Below are 19,898 nucleotides of genomic sequence, written 5' to 3'. Positions count from 1 at the left end.
GTGTTTTATTGTTTTTTGGACGGTTATTCCGGATATATGCAAATTCCTATAGCGCCTGAGGATCAGCATAAAACCACTTTTACTTGTCCTTATGGTACTTTTGCATATAAACGGATGTCGTTTGGTCTTTGTAATGCCCCTGCCACTTTTCAGCGGTGTATGATGGCTATTTTTCATGATATGGTTGAAAAATTTATTGAAGTGTTTATGGATGATTTTTCTGTGGTTGGGTCGTCTTTTGATGCATGATTATTTAATTTGAAAAAAGTGTTGCAAAGATGTGAAGAAAGTAATCTTGTTTTGAATTGGGAAAAATTCCAATTCATGGTGAGAGAAGGCATTGTTTTAGGACATAAGGTGTCCGAGGTAGGTGTGGAGGTGGACAGGGCAAAACTTGAAGTAATTGAAAAACTTTTACCTCCCACGAATTTGAAAGGAATTCGGATTTTTATTGGGCATGGGGGTTTTTATAGGAGATTTATTAAAGATTTTTCTTCTATTGCTAAACCCCTCACTAATTTGTTGATAGAAGAGGTGCTTTTTAATTTTTCTGTTGAGTGCTTGCAGGCCTTTCAGATTTTGAAGCAGAAATTGACAACCGCACCCATCATAGTACCGCCTGACTGGAATTTTCCGTTTGTGTTGATGTGTAACGCCAGTGACACTGCGTTGGGAGCCGTGCTTGGACAAAAGAGGGACAAAGTTCTTCATGTGATTTACTACGCCAGTATAACCCTGTCAGCCGCCCAACTGAATTATTCAACTACTGAAAAAGAACTTCTCGCAGTAGTGTTTGCCTTGGATAGATTCAGGTTTTATTTGGTAGGAAGCAAAGTCATCATTCACACGGATCATTCGGCGTTGAAGTATTTGATGAGAAAGAAGGATGCTAAACCCAGGTTAATTCGATGGGTTTTATTGTTGCAAGAGTATGATGTGAAAATTTTTGACAGGAAGGGCTCGGAGAATCAAGTTGCGGACCACCTTTCTTGTTTGGAAAATCATGGAGTTGAAACTCAAGTGATTCATGATGATTTTCCAGACGAACAGCAGTTTGAGGTATCCTATTTACCATGGTATGCAGACATTGTAAATTACCTCTCAATTAAGTTTCTTTCCTCGCATTTAACTTATCAACAGAAAAAGAAATTTTTCTCTGAGTTGAAATATTTTTTGTGGAAAGATTCTTTTCTATTTAAGATCTGTGCAGATGGTATTATTCGTAGGTGTATTCCAGCGGAAGAGGTAAGTTCTATACTCTCCCATTGTCATACAGGTTCGATTGGAGGTCACTTCGGCGCGGGTCGTACCGCTGCGAAAGTACTTCGGTTGGGATTTTATTGGCCTTCGTTGTTTAAGGATGCATATACCTATGTGATTACGTGTGATACTTGTCAGAAGGTTGGTAATATTTCTAGGAGACATGAGATGCCCCTAAATAATATTCTTGTTTGTGAGGTTTTTTATGTATGGGGTATTGATTTCATAGGACCTTTTCCTATGTCTGAAGGGAACAAATATATCCTGGTTGCGGTCGATTATGTGTCTAAGTGGGTTGAAGCACTTGCTTGTAAGACAAATGACTATAGGGTGGTTGTGAAATTTTTGAAAAAATTCATCTTTGCTATATATGGTACCCCTAGGGCCATAATTAGTGATGGAGGAACTGACTTTTGTAATACTCAATTTGATACACATTTGAATAAATATGAGGTCACTCACAAGGTGGCAACAACTTACCATCCCCAAACTAGTGGGCAAGTTGAGATTTCAAATAGAGAGTTAAAGAGAATTTTAGAAAAAACTGTGAATTCAAACAGAAAAGAGTGGTCGAATAAATTGGATGATGCGTTATGGACTTATCGTACTGCTTTTTAAACACCTATAAGAACTTCTTCCTTTAGGTTGTTATATGGTAAAGCGTGTCATCTTCCTGTTGAACTTGAGCACAAAGCACTATGGGCTACTAAATTTCTAAATTTTAATGTGCAGGCTACAGGTGAAGAGCGTTTGTTGCAATTGAATGAGCTTGAGGAGCTTAGGTTAGATGCCTATGAGAATGCTAGGATTTACAAAGAAAAAACCAAAGAAATGGCATGATCAACGCATCGTCTCACGTGAGTTTGAGGTAGGTCAAACTGTTTTATTATATAACTCACGTTTGAAGCTCATGCCAGGAAAGCTACGTTCGAGATGGTCAGGACCGTTCACTATCAACCAAGTGATTCCATATGGTACAGTAGAAATTTATATTCCTGCAACAGGAGCATTCAAAGTCAAAGGGCAGAGGTTAAAAGTTTATCAAGGTGGTGTCGTGGATCCAACACAGACCACTGTCGAATTGCATAACCCGACAAATTAATGAAAGGGAGGAACAGCGGGCTATAAACTATAAATTTAGCATTGGCTGGGAGGCAACCCAGTATTTATTTTTATAGTTTACTTTGTTTTATTTTTATTTTGGTTTCGTTTTTTATTTTTCATTTCTTTGTTTTAATGTTAGTTGTTTTTCTTTTGCAGAGCCCAAAATTGTCTGTTTCTTTCAACTGCGCACGCGCGAGGCTTCCTCCTCGCACGCGCGCAGCATAGAAATCCAAAAGATCAAAGAATTGGGCGCGCGCGCGAGAGAGTTTCAGACTGAAAAAAAAAAAACGGGATTCCTCACTTTTTCTCCCCCATTCTCCTCTTCATCTTCTCTCATCTCCTCCCCTAAACCCCCAATTCCCTAATCTCCAATTTTTCACTAAATTCCTATACCATTTTGCCCATATTTTGCAGATCCTTGAAGTTTCTCGCCATAGTTCCAGTTGGTATCCGCAAATTTCTGCCTAGCCATCACGAATCACCACCGCCGCGCGCCTCTCACCGCCTATGATTCCGGCCGACCACCACCATGCCAGTCAAAAGAGTCCATTCATCCGGCCCCGCCATCGCTAGCTCATCTTTATCCGCCACGCACTCCAATCGATTCGTCTCTCGGGAGGCCCAAGAGAGGTATGAACACGCTATACTCAATCGTAATCCAATTGCTGAGAGTGGTTATCTCTGGATTGTAATGAATTTATTGCTTTGGGGATTAATAAGCGTAAATGGAATATATTTTTCAAAGTGCCCGAACCCGCCATTGTCCCGATGGTTAGGGAATTTTATGCTAATTCTCCAGCCCGAGATGATTCTAAAGCCTTTGTCCGAGGGAAATGATATGAATCTGGATGTGTAAGATTAGCAAACACAATTACAATTTGAATCGCACCCTCTAACCAATAAACAAAAGATCCAAAGTTTTGCCCAATCTTTGAAACAAGTAAAATTGATAGGGTTTTGGATTTCCACCTTTAATCGACGGTACGATTAACAACAGAAACCACAACAATTGAAACCAAAGAAAACCTTCAGATAAACTTGTATCTGACAATCTTCAGTGAGAAACAATCGACAAACGTTTCCAAGTAATTAACTGAGAAACTTTGATTTGAAGAACAAAGCAAAGCTTTGAATAAAATTCTTGAGAGAATTTTCAATAATTTTTGTATAAACTGAATCTGAATTCTTATTAATAAAATAAAAAAAAAGTATTTATAGTTTACAATCAAAAATAAAAGATAACGTAAAATATAGCCTAAAGATATCAAAGATATCATCTAGAAAGTTTCCTAGTATAATTAAAAGACTCAAAATATATAAAATAATGCTAAAATATCAAAAAGTCTCGCACACACACAAACATGCCGAACTGTGTGTAAAACTTCGCGGTGTGGGCGCACGTTGATTGGCGCGGGCGCGCATGGCTCTCTGGACCTACGCGCGGGCGTGCATAGAGGTCTGTCCGGAACTCTTGAAATCACTCGACTGAGGCGTGGGCGCGCGTCAGACAGGCGCGGGCGCGCATGCATCTCTGTTGCATATTTTTGAATTCCCTTCGACATTTTATCCGCTCTCTTGACTTCTTTGAACTTCAATAACATTGTAACATCCTTCAAAATAATCTTCAAGCATTCCAATGCTTCCTTGACATTCCACCATCAAAGATTGAAGCGCATCTTTGAATCTCTTAGCTCGACCTCTCGTAATTGGTCCTCTAGGCAACTCTAATGGATCCTTAACCACTTGATCAACATGCGAGCTATCCATGATCGCATCATCCTCCCCTTCTTGAAAAGGATTTGTCCTCAAATCTTGATCATCTCCTACATCAAACAACGACAAATCAGAAACATTAAAAGTAGTACTCACGTTGTACTCACGACAAATCAGAAACATTAAAGGTCCTTCACCCCTAGGTAGAAGCTTTGAACGTCTTTTTTCCGGAAAATGCTCTTTTCTCAGATGCAACCACATCCAATCACCGGGTTCAAAAGCAACTTTCTTCCTTCCCTTATTCGCTTGTTTAGTATACTGCAAATTCTTTTTCTCTATATTTGCACGTACTTTCTCATGCAAATTTTTCACAAACTCAGCCTTTTTCTTTCCATCCATACTAACCCTTTCACTCATAGGCAAAGACATCAAATCCAACGGGGTTAAAGGATTAAAACCATACATAATTTCAAATGGTGAAAAATTTGTAGTAGAATGCACACTACGATTATATGCAAACTCAACAAATGGCAAACATTCCTCCCAATTTTTCAAATTCTTTTTAATTATAGCACGTAAAAAAGTTCCTAACGTCCTATTAACAACCTCAGTTTGACCATCCGTTTGAGGATGACATGTAGTTGAAAACAGTAATTTAGTACCAAGCTTACACCATAATGTTTTCCAAAAGTAGCTCAAGAAACGAGTATCTCTATCAGAAACAATGCTCCTAGGCATGCCATGCAACCTAAAAATTTCATTAAAGAACAAGTCCGCAACATGAGATGCATCATCAGATTTATGACACGCAATGAAATGAGCCATCTTAGAAAATCTATCAACCACCACAAACACAGAATCCCTCCCCTTCTTAGACCTTGGTAGTCCTAAAATAAAATCCATAGAAATATCTACCCACGGTTCACTAGGAACAGGAAGTGGAGTATACAATCCATGTGGTTGTGTCCTAGACTTAGCTTTTCTACAAGTTACACATCTCTCACAAATATTCTCAACATCATGCTTCATATGTGACCAATAAAAATGTTCATGCAAAGTATCATAAGTTTTAGCCACACCAAAATGTCCCATCAAACCACCCCAATGTGATTCCCTAACAAGTAACTCACGAATGGACGATTTAGGCACACACAATTTATCTTCCTTAAACAAATATCCATCATGCATGAAAAATTTATCCCTCGGACCATGCAAACATGAGACATAAATCTTACCAAAATCATGATCATTGGCATACAACTCCTTCACATACTCAAATCCCAAAAATTTAGAATCTAGAGTAGTTAAGAGCACGTACCTTCGCGACAATGCATCCGCCACTACATTCCCCTTACCTTGCTTGTACTTGATTACATAAGGAAAAGTTTCTACGAATGCTACCCATTTGGCATGTCTTTTATTCAACTTTTTTTGTCCCTTGAGATGCTTCAAGGACTCATGATCCGTATGAATCACGAACTCTTTTGGCCTCAAGTAATGCTGCCATGTCTCGAGTACCCTTACCAACGCATAGAACTCCTTATCGTAGGTAGGATAATTCAAAGACGCTCCACTTAACTTCTCGCTGAAATACGCCACTGGCTTTCCCCCTTGCATCAAAACTCCTCCAATCCCTACACTGAAAGACTTCTCTTGCTCCTCGCCCCAATGGAATGGAACGTTTTTCTTGATAACAGCAGTCATAGGCGCCGCCAATGTACTAAAATCCTTCACGAACCTCCTGGATGTGTATGATTAGCAAACCCGATTACAATTTGAATCGCACCCTCTAACCAATAAACAAAAGATCCAAAATTTTGCCCAATCTTTGAAACAAGTAAAATTGATAGGGTTTTGGATTTCCACCTTTAATCGACGGTACGATTAACAACAGAAACCACAACAATTGAAACCAAAGAAAACCTTCAGATAAACTTGTATCTGAAAATCTTCAGTGAGAAACAATCGACAAACTTTTCCAAGTAATTAACTGAGAAAGTTTGATTTGAAGAACAAAGCAAAGCTTTGAATAAAATTCTTGAGAGAATTTTCAATAATTTTTGTACAAACTGAATCTGAATTCTTATTAATGAAATAAAACAAAAGTATTTATAGTTTACAATCAAAAATAAAAGATAACGCAAAATATAGCCTAAAAATATCAAAGATATCATCTAGAAAGTTTTCTAGTATAATTAAAAGACTCAAAATATATAAAATAATGCTAAAATATCAAAAAGTCTCGCACACACACAAACATGCCGAACTGTGTGTAAAACTCCGCGGCGCGGGCGCACGTCGATTGGCGCGGGCACGCATAGAGGTCTGTTCGGAACTCTTGAAATCACTCGACTGAGGCGCGGGCGCGCGTCAGACAGGCGCGGGCGCGCATGCGTCTCTGCTGCATATTTTTGAATTCTCTTCGACATTTTCTCCGCTCTCTTGACTTCTTTGAACTTCAATAACATTGTAACATCCTTCAAAATAATCTTCAAGCATTCCAATGCTTCCTTGACATTCCACCATCAAAGATTGAAGCGCATCTTTGAATCTCTTAGCTCGACCTCTCGTAATTGGTCCTCTAGGCAACTCCAACGGATCCTTAACCACTTGATCAACATGCGAGCTATCCATGATCACATCAGAAAACTTGTTCCGTTTGATGTTGAGACATTGAATAGGTTGTTTGATACACCTGCTGCTGATGATAGTCAGTTTTGGAATTTTAAGGAGAACCTAGATTATAATTTGATTCTGCGAGAGATGTGTTATGCGGGTGCACAGTGGCACGATCTTCTCTGGTTCACTCATTTTTCGGAGCGATTTCTGAAGCTTGAGCTGGCTTTATGGTATGATTTCATAGCACAACGGCTTTTGCCAGTGCTCCACACTGTTGATGTGCAAGCGAATCAGGCTATTCTTGTGTATGCAATTACGAAGAGATGGACGATAGATGTGGGCAGCCTCGTCCATGATTCCATTGTCTACTCGATGCGTACTCTGTCGGTGGGCCTTTACTTTCCTCACACCATCACCGCATTTTGTCGTCAAGTGGGTGTACCGATTAGTCCAGATGAGGAATGGATGCTACCTTTTAAGACAGTGGATGAGAAGCTCGCCACCTCCAAGAAAGCAAAGCGCAATTTAGAGTTTCATAGCGGCCAACCTCCTGTTGGGAGTTCTTCTAGCATTCATCCGCCGCCGCCAGCACCTCCTCGCCGTACCGTCCAGGACATGGCCATTGAGTGCTCCGCCTTCAACCATTATCCCATGGATTATTTTCAAGTCACCTCCACTCATCTCCAGAATGTGGAAGATATTATGAGAAGCATGGCGACTCAGTTGGGGCTGGATACATCTTTCTTCCGTGCAGCACCTCATTATCCGCCACCATTCCCATTCCAATCTGATATGCAGCCACAATTTTCTCCAATTGTCCCTCCGGATGCGTCCCACCAATAAAGAAAAAGAAGATTAGTCACCAGGGGAGTCTTTTTGTTTTGCATTTTGTTTGTTGCATTTGTTTATGTTTTTTGTTGTCGTTTATGTATTCTGAATCATTGAGGGCAATGCTTTAGATAAGTATGGGGAGTGTTTAGTTATCATGTTTTGTGTTCATTCTGTTTGCATTCATTTGGTTTAGTTTTTTGTGTTTTGTTCGTAATCATGCATATCATTTTGTTGTTGTTTGTGTTAAAAATGCAAGTCGAATGATTCATGTTAGCCAATGATGATTGAGTTGATAAAGAAATTGTTTTTGGAAAAAAAATTTGCTTTTGATTGAACATGAGAAACTGTTGGTTGACTCGGGGATCATATTAAGCACGCATGTTAGACTAGTGTAGTGTAGCGATGTAATTGATGATGTTCGTGTTTGTTTGACCATTGCACGAAAATAGATGTTTGTTGATCATGATAGTGTTTTGGATTCTTGATAGTTGTTGGACATTGCATGCATGATTTTGGGGCGTACCTATAAATTTTTTTTTATGAAAAAAGATTAAAAAAAAAGAAGAGAAATATAAGTTAATTCCATCCGGGCTTGGACAATGATTGAAATCCTAATCATTGCTCCATAGCTAAGTTTGCGGGTTAAAAGGGATTGTAGCTCCATCCGCGCTATAGACGAGGGGATTGAAATTCTAATCCTATCTTAGTTATAGCTAAGTCTGCGGGTAATTATTGGGGCGTAAAAAAGTTAATTGCAAAATCAAGTGGTATGTTTTAAATCTCAAGAAAGTGCATGTTTTTGTTTGGGATTGTTGAGATGACAGAGTGCTAGATTGTGATACTTGCATTGAATTGTCATAGGTTACTAAACATTCTTAGGATGTATTATTTTGAAGTTGCACGAAACTGGAATAACATGGCACACACACACGTTTGCGTTCAACTGACAGTGTATTGTGGACAATCGAAAGTTGTTTTGGTTTCTGGGAAATTGAAGTAGAGCTCGTCTGAGGCTATCTTGAACATGATTCATTCATACTTGTGTCATTGCATTGTGTTTTTGCATGTCTTGCTCGAGGGCGAGCAAGGTTTAAGTATGGGGGTGTTGATAAGTGTGTTGTGTATACATTATTTTGTGTCATTTTTATATTTATTTCACATGCATTTATTTTATTTTCGTGTGTTTTGTTAGTATTTTATTTTATGTGCATGTATTTTACTCTTCTGGTTGAATTTTGTAGGATAATGGAGTTTTTAGGAACCAACTATGCGGAAGACTCGCGCGCGCGCGAGATCCTTTCTCGCCCGTGCGCCGTGTAAAATTCCAGAGACCTCAAATTCAAGGCGCAAGCGGGTGAGATCCTTTCTCGCGCATGCGCAGAAGGAAGTTCCAGATACTTGAAGGAGGGGCGCGCGTGGGCGAGATCCTAACTCGCGCGCGCGCGAGAGTTTACAAAACCACTGTTTATTTGAAATGCGAGCGCGCGAGATCCAGCCCAGGCGCGCGCGTGTTCGGGAATTTGTTATGTTCGAGAATATCTGGGTCAAGGAGGATTCTAATTGGCGCGGACCCTATAAATAGAAGTTTTATGTTATTTTTGAAAACTTTTGTCTTTTTTATTACGCACGAAGGCTGAAGGCGGCTGCTTGAACAATTCTCCAGTTTTTCTTATTTTTTCGTATTTCTAGTTTATGATTTTAGACTTGGTTTGATTAATTATGTTTATTAATTAGTAGTAGTTTTTATTCGATCAAGGCCACGTGATTGGGCCAGACAATTTATGTAGAAAACTTGATGGTTTATTCAAGAATTTTTAGACTTTATTTTATTTTATTGATTATCGAATTTATATTTGTCTTGTGAATTTTCTGGCCAGGAAGATTCACAATCCTTGTGAGCAAATTCTTACAACATCAAATATATCTGACTTTTCTCTCACAAATCTTACCCAAGTATATAGTGAAAAATCATCTACACAAACAACAGAATATTTCTTACCTCCACAGCTTTTCACATCCATTGAACTCATCGAGTCCATATATACAAGCTGAAGACAGAGTGTTGTCTTAGATGTTGGCAACATCTGGTGCAACACCCTGGTATGCTTCTTTCTGACATGCCTCACAAATAAATGGAATTCCAGATTTTAAATTAGGCATACCTCTAACAGCATCAAGCTTACTTAAGTTCTTCAAAGTCTTGAAGTTTTCATGTCCCAACTTGTGATGCCAAAGGTTAAATTCATCCACCTGTGTATGCCTACAAACCATCTCTTCTCCAAGTAGATAGCAATTATCAGACGACCTCGTACCTGTCATCACACACATGTTAGAACTATAAAAAACTTTGCATGATTTCTTATCAAACTGCACAAGAAAATTATCATCACAAAGTTGGCTAATGCTTATTAGATTTGCAGTTAGTCCTTCAACATGAAGCATGTTGCGAAGCTTAGGAAGTCCAGCAACTTTCAGTGTGCCTTTTCCAACAATATTTCCCTTTGAACCTCCTTCATAAGTCACTTTCCCACTCTTTTGTTCAACATAATCTGTGAGAAACTTTCTAGAACCTGTCATATGATGTGAGCTACCGCTATCAAAGTACCAAGCACCTGAAACATTAGTTTTCGAAATAGTATAAATCATATAGCAGTGAATATCAGCTTTTGGTACCCAAACCTGTCTTACAGTAGATCTGTTTTTGGAGATGTTGTGGAAAGGTGTTGGCAACACCATAGGCAACACCTTCGATGCAGATCTCTGTCTGTAATCTTCTTGCAGCTTAAAACAGTATGGTTTGATATGACCAGGTCTATGACAGTAATGACAAACAAACTTACGTTTTCTTCCAGACTTTATAGGAACAGTAGGCTGTGGCTTTGATTTTGGAGGATTGGTTGTTGTGACCTTTTCTGTTAAGCTTCCTGGACAGCTACTTTCTTTGACAAACACAGGAGCTTTTGAACATTCACCAACCTCAAATTTACTATTTTCAAAACCTAGTCCAGCCTTACCATCTCTTTCCATCATGGGCAAAGAATCAAGCTTGGTTGTGCTTGAATTAAACTTAGCCAGTGTAGCCTTAGCTTTCATGAGTTCATCCTTAACCTGACTCAATTCTAGATCCTTCTTACTGAGCATAAATTCAAGTCTTGAAATATCAGCCTTCAAATCAGAATTTTCTCTTGAAAGAATAGCATTCGTTTTATTCTTTTCAATCCAGTCAGTATGTAGCTCTTTAAACATCATTCGAGCTTCTTCTATAGACATTGTCTCATTACCTGCATCAGTATTACACACATTATCAGTAGTAAAAGAATTTAAACATACTGACCTTTGGGAGATGTTGCGGCCAGGTGTGGCAACACCTGCGGCAACACCTAAAGGATTGACTTGCATCAGCTTCTTTCTTTCCATCAATGATGTCAGGGTTGTGTGACTTTCTTCTCCAGTCTGTTCTTTATCTTCAACAGATTCTCCATTACTCAACGACGTGTTCATCCTTTTTCGAAGCCTATTTGCACATTCATTTTCATAATGTCCATATCCTTGACATGCATGACACTGAACCAACTCAATCTTCTTTGGGATGGATTGTTTTCTTCTTTCCAACAGAATTCGAGGCTTTTGAGGATCAGAAAAATTCCTTGATGATTGATCAGGCCCGCCTATTTTCGGAGTTTTGTTAGCAGCCGAAAAAAGTGGAGCTTTGAGTTTCTGTTCGGTCTTCTTTGTCTCCCTCATATTCTTCAGATAATCACCAAACTTCTTTGTAATGAGTGACATCGAGTCATCTCCCAAATTCGATTCAAAGACTTCTTGAGGTTTGAAGAATGAGTTTGCTGTTGTTGAATCCATAATATTCCTGAAAAAATAATCCAGAATTAGCTCTTAGTGTATAAAGATTATGCTCTCATACCACTTGTAAGGGATATCATGGTTCATAAAAATTATTAGAATCAGATGTTGTCACTAGGTGTTGACAACATCCTACACAACATGCAGCGGAAATATTAAAACGTGAATAGTAATAGCAAACCAACAATAAAAATACTCAAGAATAAATATGCACAAGTACTAAAATAATAAAAAGTTGCGCATACAAATAGATTCAGATGTTGTCACAAGGTGTTGACAACATCTTCAATAACACCTTGATTAACATGCATCAGAATTTATGAAAGCATGAATAAAATAGATAAGCAACCAAACAAATCAGACTCAGATTTTTAAGCAATAGTATAAAATACTCTTGCAGCGCCTCAGGGCAAAACTTTCACTAGAAAACAAATCAAAGAGTTTACAAAACCCTAAAACTTGTGAATTATTTCAAAACTCAATTTTCTCAAGAACGAGTGAGAAAATAAACAAATAAAAGCATCTCCTAAAATTCTATACGAAATAGAATAAATAAACAGAAACACGGAGATGAATCATTGATGCCGAACACACGAGAGCAACACTCTTGAATCTTCAATGCTCTCAAATCTTCAATGACAATCAAGTAGACCACGACCAATGGTTGTAGAAACGAGCTTCAAATATTTATTCTGAATTCTCGTGATGTACGCTCAGAAGCTCTCTAGAAAATCTCACTTGGTCGTGTCTTTTATTTTGTACGCTCAAATTCTCATCTACGGCTTGATCTCTCTTTTCTCCAAGCCGCCTGAATCTCTACGCTCTTCTTCTATTTAAGCGTGAACAATCCTTATCTCCAAAAAGAGTCTTGATCTAATTCAAACTTGAATCTACAATGATAAGAAAACAAAGATAAGTTAGGAGATAGATATATATTATGATAAGTCCAAATATATCTCCTACCAAAAATATCAAAAGACTAAATCTTAGATAATTAATATAAAATAATTCCCATCACAATTAAACGCATCAATCTTATTTTAAATATAGGAAAATTATATTATATCACTTTAATTCAAAACAATTCCTAATTTAAAATAAACTATCAATCCAAGAAACCATATTTCAAATCTAGGAATATTATATTATCTCAATTCAAATCAAAACTATTCCTAGTTTAAAATATATCAAGCATATAGATAAGAAACATAATATTAACTATCAATCCTAGAAAGGCAAAACACATTAATATAATCTTTCAAAAATAAAAATATATCAAGAAATAATTATCCTTTCAACATATAATATGTCCACTTCCATGCGCTCATGATACTTTTTCCATCATTTTTGCATTCTCATTTATCATCATAGCACAAGTCCAATTCCTGCCACAAGCCCTTTATTTCGTTATAGTATTCTATAACACTTCTGTCTCCTTGTCGAGACTGTCATATTTTTGTCTTCAGTTCATAAATTTGAGAAGAATTCTCTAAATCTGAGTAGGTCTCACGTACTGCCTCCCAGACTTCTCGTGCAGTGGGTAGAAATAGATATGTTCTCCCAGTCAATGGCTCCATTGAATTTATAAGCCATGCGATCATCATAGAGTCACCATATTTCCACATCGTCTGCTTTCAATCGTCTGTGATTGGTTCTGAAGATTCTCTGGTTAGATGGCCTAAACGCCCTTTGCCGTTGATTATGAGTTTCATTGATTGAGCTCATTCCAAATAATTTGTCATTCAATTTGTGGATGATCAATTGGGTTGGAGAGCTTTCGAAACTTGTGAAATTCAACGTATTCACCGTGGGTGCTTTCGCCCCAATACTTTCGCCCGAAGACATTTTATTTTTGCCTTCGTTTTCCAATGCGTATTCAGAGCCTAGGAAGGTAATGACTGAAAAAGATAGCGCCATAAATTGATAAACGTGTAATAATCTTCACATATCATACATTGTGTACAACCCTAATATATATAGTCTCTTTCTAAATTACTTTTTTTAATTATGGGCACTAATCACTATCTAACCTAACTTAAATGATACAAGGAAGGAATAAAATATAAAGCTAATATTAAGATAAAAAAAACAATATTTTTATTCCTATTTTCTACACTCCTTTTGGACCCCGCTTCTCTATGTCTAAACCCGATATCGAATTTAGATCCGACTCATTGTCATCCATGACTATATGATAACAAAAACACTAATAAATTACTTTAAACAAAACAATGTTTTATGTTATATATTACCACGAATATGGATTAATCGGCGATACATTTCATCGGGGACATTGAGAGCGTGACATCCAATTACAAATCTGAAGTTATCCAAAGCTACAGAAGGATGAAACCACAAATAACATATTTCTTGCTGCTGTTAAATAACAATAAGACCACAAGTATTGTCGCACATAAAAATTTCCAAAAACGGGATGGATCACATAACTTCTGACAAGCACGGACACTAACACTGGAGATTTATAGGACCATCAAAGTTATAAACATTTCCACACATTCAACCATGAACTCTATGAACAACAAAACTTCAAATGTTGCCTTCAATGGTTGCCGAAAGTACTGCTACCACAACATCAATCATAACTGGCATTCAAGAATTTCAGTAGTTCATTTCGGTTGTCTTCTGCCACTTTGTCTTCTTTTGTTTTCTCGAGCTTCAATAATATCTGCAAAAGGGAACAATAGATTGTACTCATGCACATGTGCAATGCAGCGAGTATTGACAGCTCTCACTGAAAAAGTGGATACATGAGTTGTAACAGTAAAAATTATACCAGGAAAATTTTCTACAAAATAATCAACTTACTTCTACTTCAGTACGCTCAGCTTGTCCACTACTGAACACTGACTATGACTATTCGTGATCTAAACATGGCTCTTCATGCATCCATTTTTTTAGGGTAAGAAACAGAAGTCTATACATTTTTGTTAACCACAATGATGCAAAAATAGTCTGTAAATATTCATCAAGCACGAATTCATATCCAAATACATAAACAACCAACAAAAGTACGGGCTATTGCAAAAAGTCAGAGGCGGCATTCAACAGATTGCTTCCACAATCAACTCTGGTTAATATTAAACAACTTTCGAAGCACAACGATGCAGTCAATAGTCAATCCTGGAAAATGTTCTCCATAGCATTGATAACTGAATTTTTTTCCATAGACAGATATATATTTTATATTTTAATATTACAAGCCACAACCATTCTTATAGTCTAAACAGAAGTCCTACAGTTCAAACTTGCAACCATTTGGATAGTCTAAACAGTAGTCGTACAGTTCAAACCAGTTACATTTAACTGGATACTATCTTTCAATCAAAAAGTTGTATAAAATTACTGAGAATCATGTGAATGATTAACAAGCTCCATATCCCTTATTGAAGGTTCCATTTCATATTTGGAAGAAGTAACATTATTATTTTATTTTCAACAAATTATCCTTAAAAATTAAGTAGTGGCACCAAATCATTCACCGTTTCAAAGTTACTATGTTAGGTAGCACAATGTTCAGATATATAAAGCTATTGCTTTTTCTGCTTACTTTCGAACTCCACATATTCAAAATAAAAATTTCAGCAAGCAGTAGAGGTAGCATAGAAAGAAGAATCATGCCAACTATAGGCGCAAGTGCTACTCCGCACAAGCATGTTTGACCAATTTAAAAATATTACCAAGAACGATCATAATTTACAACTTTAAGGCTCTGCTTGGTTTAAATCAGAACAGATTATTGGTACATTATCATGCCTTATCCGCTGTTTGGTTGGAGTATTACATTATCATTTATCATGAAAGCCCGAAAATCCTGCGTGAAGCCCCCCGCACTGTAGACAATATTTTCCAGGTTATTTATCACAATAACCAATGTGGTTATCAGGTTATCTATCATTTTTGTACGACACTTCTTGTAAATATGCGGTTCTACAATATTACCCTTCTCAACAAAGTGGATAAGGATGACATTTTTTTGCTTCAAACTTCTCTCCCAAATAATGGCAGCTATAAGAGGTACAAAATAAACAGATAACAGAAATTTTCAAATAATGGTTTTTATTATGGTAGACCGAATAATGTGACAAGGTTAATATTTAGTTCAAGATGAGAGGTAACTGGAGAAGAAGATTGAAAAATTCAAATGAGGATTATTAAAATTAAAATTTGACTTGTAAAGGAAAATAATAATCAGTGGGAGCTTGACTTCGAGCATGAAGAAGAAAATGTAGTTCGTGTTTCATAAAAGGTGACAGACAGAGAAAAAGAACTAAAAATGAAAAGGATAAATCAGACTAAAAAAACGAAAAGAAAAACAATTAATTCCTTGATTAACATAAAAATGTTAAATGGAATACAAATTTAAATGTCATTGTCATTTATAAATTCGTTTAATATAAATTTATTAGATTATTGTTTGTAATTATTATAGTGATAACTGATTGGCTAAATTATATTTGAAGACAAAAACAAATCATAATTGGTTTGATTGTAGTTTTACTACCACCAGCATATCTCATTGATCACTAGTTTAGGTAATTATGCACATAAAATGGGGAAATTATGGTCAAAGCATTACACAAAATTATTCCATTCTATTAAAATTATCATACCAAACAAAATATATATTATCACATTACATTACTTATCTGTATCTTTCAATTTTTTATAGGTCTCATTATCAATCCTCAATTATCTCATCGCTCAAACCAGACAGTACAGTACCTAAAGGATAAATTTTGTCATTTACAATTACAAGTGGGTCCATTTTAGTTGTCACAAAAATTCTGAATATCAGGGAGTTGTTAGCGGGAAGCAATACCTTTTTACCAGAGACAGCACTGCGGCGAACACTGTCATCTTTGCCCCTTCCCAAGAACTGGATAAATCATTAAATACATGAGCAAATATACCTACAGCCTTCAATTAAAAGTATTTTTCATACGTTTTTGTTTGCCAGCGGATGAGTAGAAAAACAAATACAGACAATGGAAGCAGAAGTAGACACCTTAGAAAGCTGTACAGGACCGCTACTTTCCTCCTGTTCCTTCTGTATATGGCTCATATTGCCAGGTCAAGAAAAACCAGACATCCAGGCCAGCAAATCAGGAGTCCAGTCATCATGTAACAGACCACAGCTCAAATTTCAAAGAGCCATTTATAAGAGGCAAAAAGTTCAATAAGAACCACGGTTCAAAGGGATAATACACAATAATGAGAAAAACATATTAAAATAATGACTAGAGAGTATATTAAAACTTTGTTTTCAAAGCAATTCACTGGCCTCAAAACACACATAAATATTATGCTCCCACTTACAAAAATAAGGTAGAAGCTATAAATAGAACATAATGGTCTACCTCTTTAGATTTATGCTTATTGAGCCGATTTCGTTGAGTTTTCCCTTTCTCTCTTTCTTTGTTCTGAATATAACCAACCAGCCAATCAGTACAACAACAGACAGTATATTAATCTAGAAATTAGTACACAACATGAAATGGCTACCTTCTTAGATCTATGATCTGGTTTATGCCTCTTTGAATGATGGGATTTTTGTTGTTCACTGTCAAATGGAAAGTTAAAAAAATAGATAAGATTAAAAAAAAAACAGATTTTATAGACGTTGATAGATCCTTGAAATTGGAAGGACAAGGAAGAGTTGGAGACAGACCTGCACTTTCCATTAATTATATGGTTCCAAACGAGAAATCTTGGCTGTGAGTAGACTATATACTTAAGCTTAAAGTAGCATAACTAGAACAGATAGATAATAGGTGGAATTTTATCCTTGTTATCTTCAGAAGCACAGAGGAGTTTGATCTAAAGAATGTTAAAACTTTGTTTTTGCATACATAGTTGACCACTCGCACGTTCGGTAAAAAATTTAAGAGTTGATATGATATTTTGTCGTTTGGAAGGATGTATGGATTTTTTTCCATGGAAAACTGCATAGAGAATTTATATGAGTGTTGGGAGTGATAATGTGATAGTGAAAAATGGTCAAAAGTTCTTTATTCGAAATGAAGTATCGATAGTTGGGAAAAATTACTTTTGCAATTTTCCCAGAGTGCAGGAATCCCCACTCAAAGGCCCAGGTTAACAAGAAAAACTATAGTTACATGAATCATTTTATCTGTGGTGAATCACTTGAAAGATTAATACATTAAGTGAATCACTTGAAAGATTAATACATTAAGGTGGCCAAGCCCAAAGTTCTGCAAAATTAGCTTAGATGATCTTCACTTACAGTTAAAACTGGATGGAAACGCTTAACTTTCACAAGTCTAAGAACCACTTGTCATAATCTTGCTATGGATTTTGATTTTTGAAAGAAATGTATACACCTTTAGAATTATGAATACAACTCTCAATCACAATTGGGTTCATTCCAGATGTATTATTAGACTAAAGGCTATTTCATGACAAAACTTTAATGTTTAATACCTTTTTTGTTGCCAAGTTGCAAGAAAATTTTTCTTATTTCTACATATTCATAAATCAAAATTCTTAGGGATCTTCAAACCTTTTTCATCAAAATTTTGATGTAGGTAGTGTTGGGACAAACACTGAAGCACTTTTCAATTTTTTCAAAGCGAAATTTGCCCAAACACTATGTTAGGGAACTCAAGACAAATCCCTTAAAACCCAATCATGTGTTCCTACAGCTTCTAAGCGGAAATTCATAACTTCTAACCGAATCCAGTTACCAAAATATCAACCCTAATTCTATAGTGTCATAGAGTTTCAGACAGTGTGATAGGATAAGAAATCCAACTTCAACTCAAAATTATTTTAAATCGAGATCTACAAAAAAAAGAAAGAACCAATATCAAAGGCCATACGTGTATGTAAGACACCTGTGATCTTCGTCGGAGGAGGAAGAAGAGTAGCTATCAGACGGCGAGGATGAATGATGTTTACGACGTCGTCTTTGGGAATGACTCTTTTCACGTACTTTCAAAGCACGATCTCGATCTGTTCTGCGGCGCCGGCGCCGGCGGCGAGAATCGTCTGAGGACGAAGACGACGATGAGGCAGCCATCGAGATTCAATAGAGAGAAATTAATGTGCGACTTTTAGCTCCTAAGCTAGGAAGATTTAAGAAAAGGGATGCACAAATTTTATTTATTTTAAACTATTTTGAGACCAGTTCACGAACAACGGGTGAGAAGCCCAACTTCCTCGGCCCGTATCCATAGTTCACCAATTTTTTTATTTTTTTTTTATTTTTTAAAAATCGTTCAAGATTAATTGCAAAATTATTGGAGGTGTAAAAAAGAGTCGGCGAAGTAGATCAACCAGCAACTTACCAGTTAGCGGGATGGGGCGAGGCGGTCCACCATTTAAGCGGGTTAAGAAATTATCAACACACCCCGTCTATTTAGCGGTACGGGGCGGAGTGGACGACCCGTCAATTTTAGTTACACTAGTACACGGACAAGGGCAAAGGCACGTTATAAGCCACCCGGGAGCCCGGGTGGCCCATTTAATTTTTTTTATGTATTAGATATATTTTTAGAAATAATTTTTTTGTGTTATTTTTGAACCAAATGGATATTAGTCCGGGTAGTCAAATTAAAAAAATTAAATAGCTCATATGTAGTCCAATTAAAAAAAATTAAGTAACTCATATGTTTCAAAATTACGTTTTTTGTCATTGTCTTATTGATTAGATTTGATTCAATTTAAATTTCATCTCTATCAATCTCCGTCTTTTAAATAATATTTTCCACTTCTATAAGGTAGATTTCTTCTTAACATTTTTTAATTTTTTCTGCTTTGTGATATTATTTTATTTTAACAATGACTGCATTGCAATGAAAGGATTTTTTTAGATTTGAAATTTTTTATTCATAAAAAAGTTTAATTGTTTCTTCCGTTCAAGTTTCTATTTATATTAGATTATGTATCCTGATATGATGTCATATTGAAAATAAATTTGGATTGTGATATTAGTCAAAAGTTTTTAAATTTTAAGTATGATTTCATAAAAAATTATTGAAGATCGAAAAACTTTTTAAAACTACAATGAAAAGGTATCTTATTCATCGTTTTAATTCCTATGCATTATTTTTTGTTTCTTGTTAAAACTTCTAGCCCGGGTGGATTTTGAATCCTGGATTTGCCATTGTACACGGAGCACATGTATTGCATGTGCATAAAATATATATTATTTAAAATTAAATATTATTTTATAAACTTGAATTTAATTATAATTTTTGTTTAAATGTTAGGATAATGTGATAGTGGTTAGGATAATGGGGATAGTGTAATAAAATGTGGGAAGTTTTTGAATAAAAAATGTATTTTTTTGGACCTCCATTATTAAAAATATTAGAAGAATGATAAAGAGTAAATTTGAAAATACATTAAAATGACCAAATATGATTTTATATTAAAGATTTGACGGGTTGGGGTGGGTTGGCTCAAAACCCACCACTTGGGGGGGCAGGGCGGGCCGACCCACCTACCATTTAGGCGGATTAAAAATTTAT

The 19,898-nt window shown here is 36.3% G+C and overlaps 1 protein-coding gene across 3 annotated transcripts; it reads right to left on the bottom strand.

The window, feature by feature from the left end:
* Positions 1 to 13,732: 13,732 nt before the first annotated feature.
* On the bottom strand, positions 13,733 to 18,490 carry LOC140880411 (uncharacterized). Of its 3 annotated transcripts, none has more exons than XM_073284826.1 (6): positions 18,246 to 18,490; positions 16,909 to 16,966; positions 16,764 to 16,826; positions 16,412 to 16,453; positions 16,226 to 16,282; positions 13,733 to 14,071 (listed from the first exon to the last, which is right to left on the bottom strand). In XM_073284826.1, the coding sequence occupies exons 1-6, from the start codon at positions 18,443 to 18,445 to the stop codon at positions 13,979 to 13,981; spliced, it is 513 nt and encodes a 170-aa protein (XP_073140927.1). In that variant the 5' UTR covers positions 18,446 to 18,490; the 3' UTR covers positions 13,733 to 13,978. The 3 variants fall into 3 exon arrangements, with proteins under 3 accessions (XP_073140927.1, XP_073140928.1, XP_073140929.1); XM_073284827.1 differs by having other exon boundaries at positions 18,261 to 18,490; XM_073284828.1 differs by having other exon boundaries at positions 14,031 to 14,071; positions 16,226 to 16,323.
* Between the last annotated feature and the right edge of the window lie 1,408 nt (positions 18,491 to 19,898).

The sequence above is a fragment of the Henckelia pumila genome, chromosome 2 (assembly GCF_033568475.1).
Source record: "Henckelia pumila isolate YLH828 chromosome 2, ASM3356847v2, whole genome shotgun sequence".
NCBI classification, from domain to species: Eukaryota; Viridiplantae; Streptophyta; class Magnoliopsida; order Lamiales; family Gesneriaceae; genus Henckelia; species Henckelia pumila.
The sequence above is the reverse complement of the archived record's forward strand: the minus strand, read 5'-3'. Positions and strand labels throughout refer to the sequence as shown.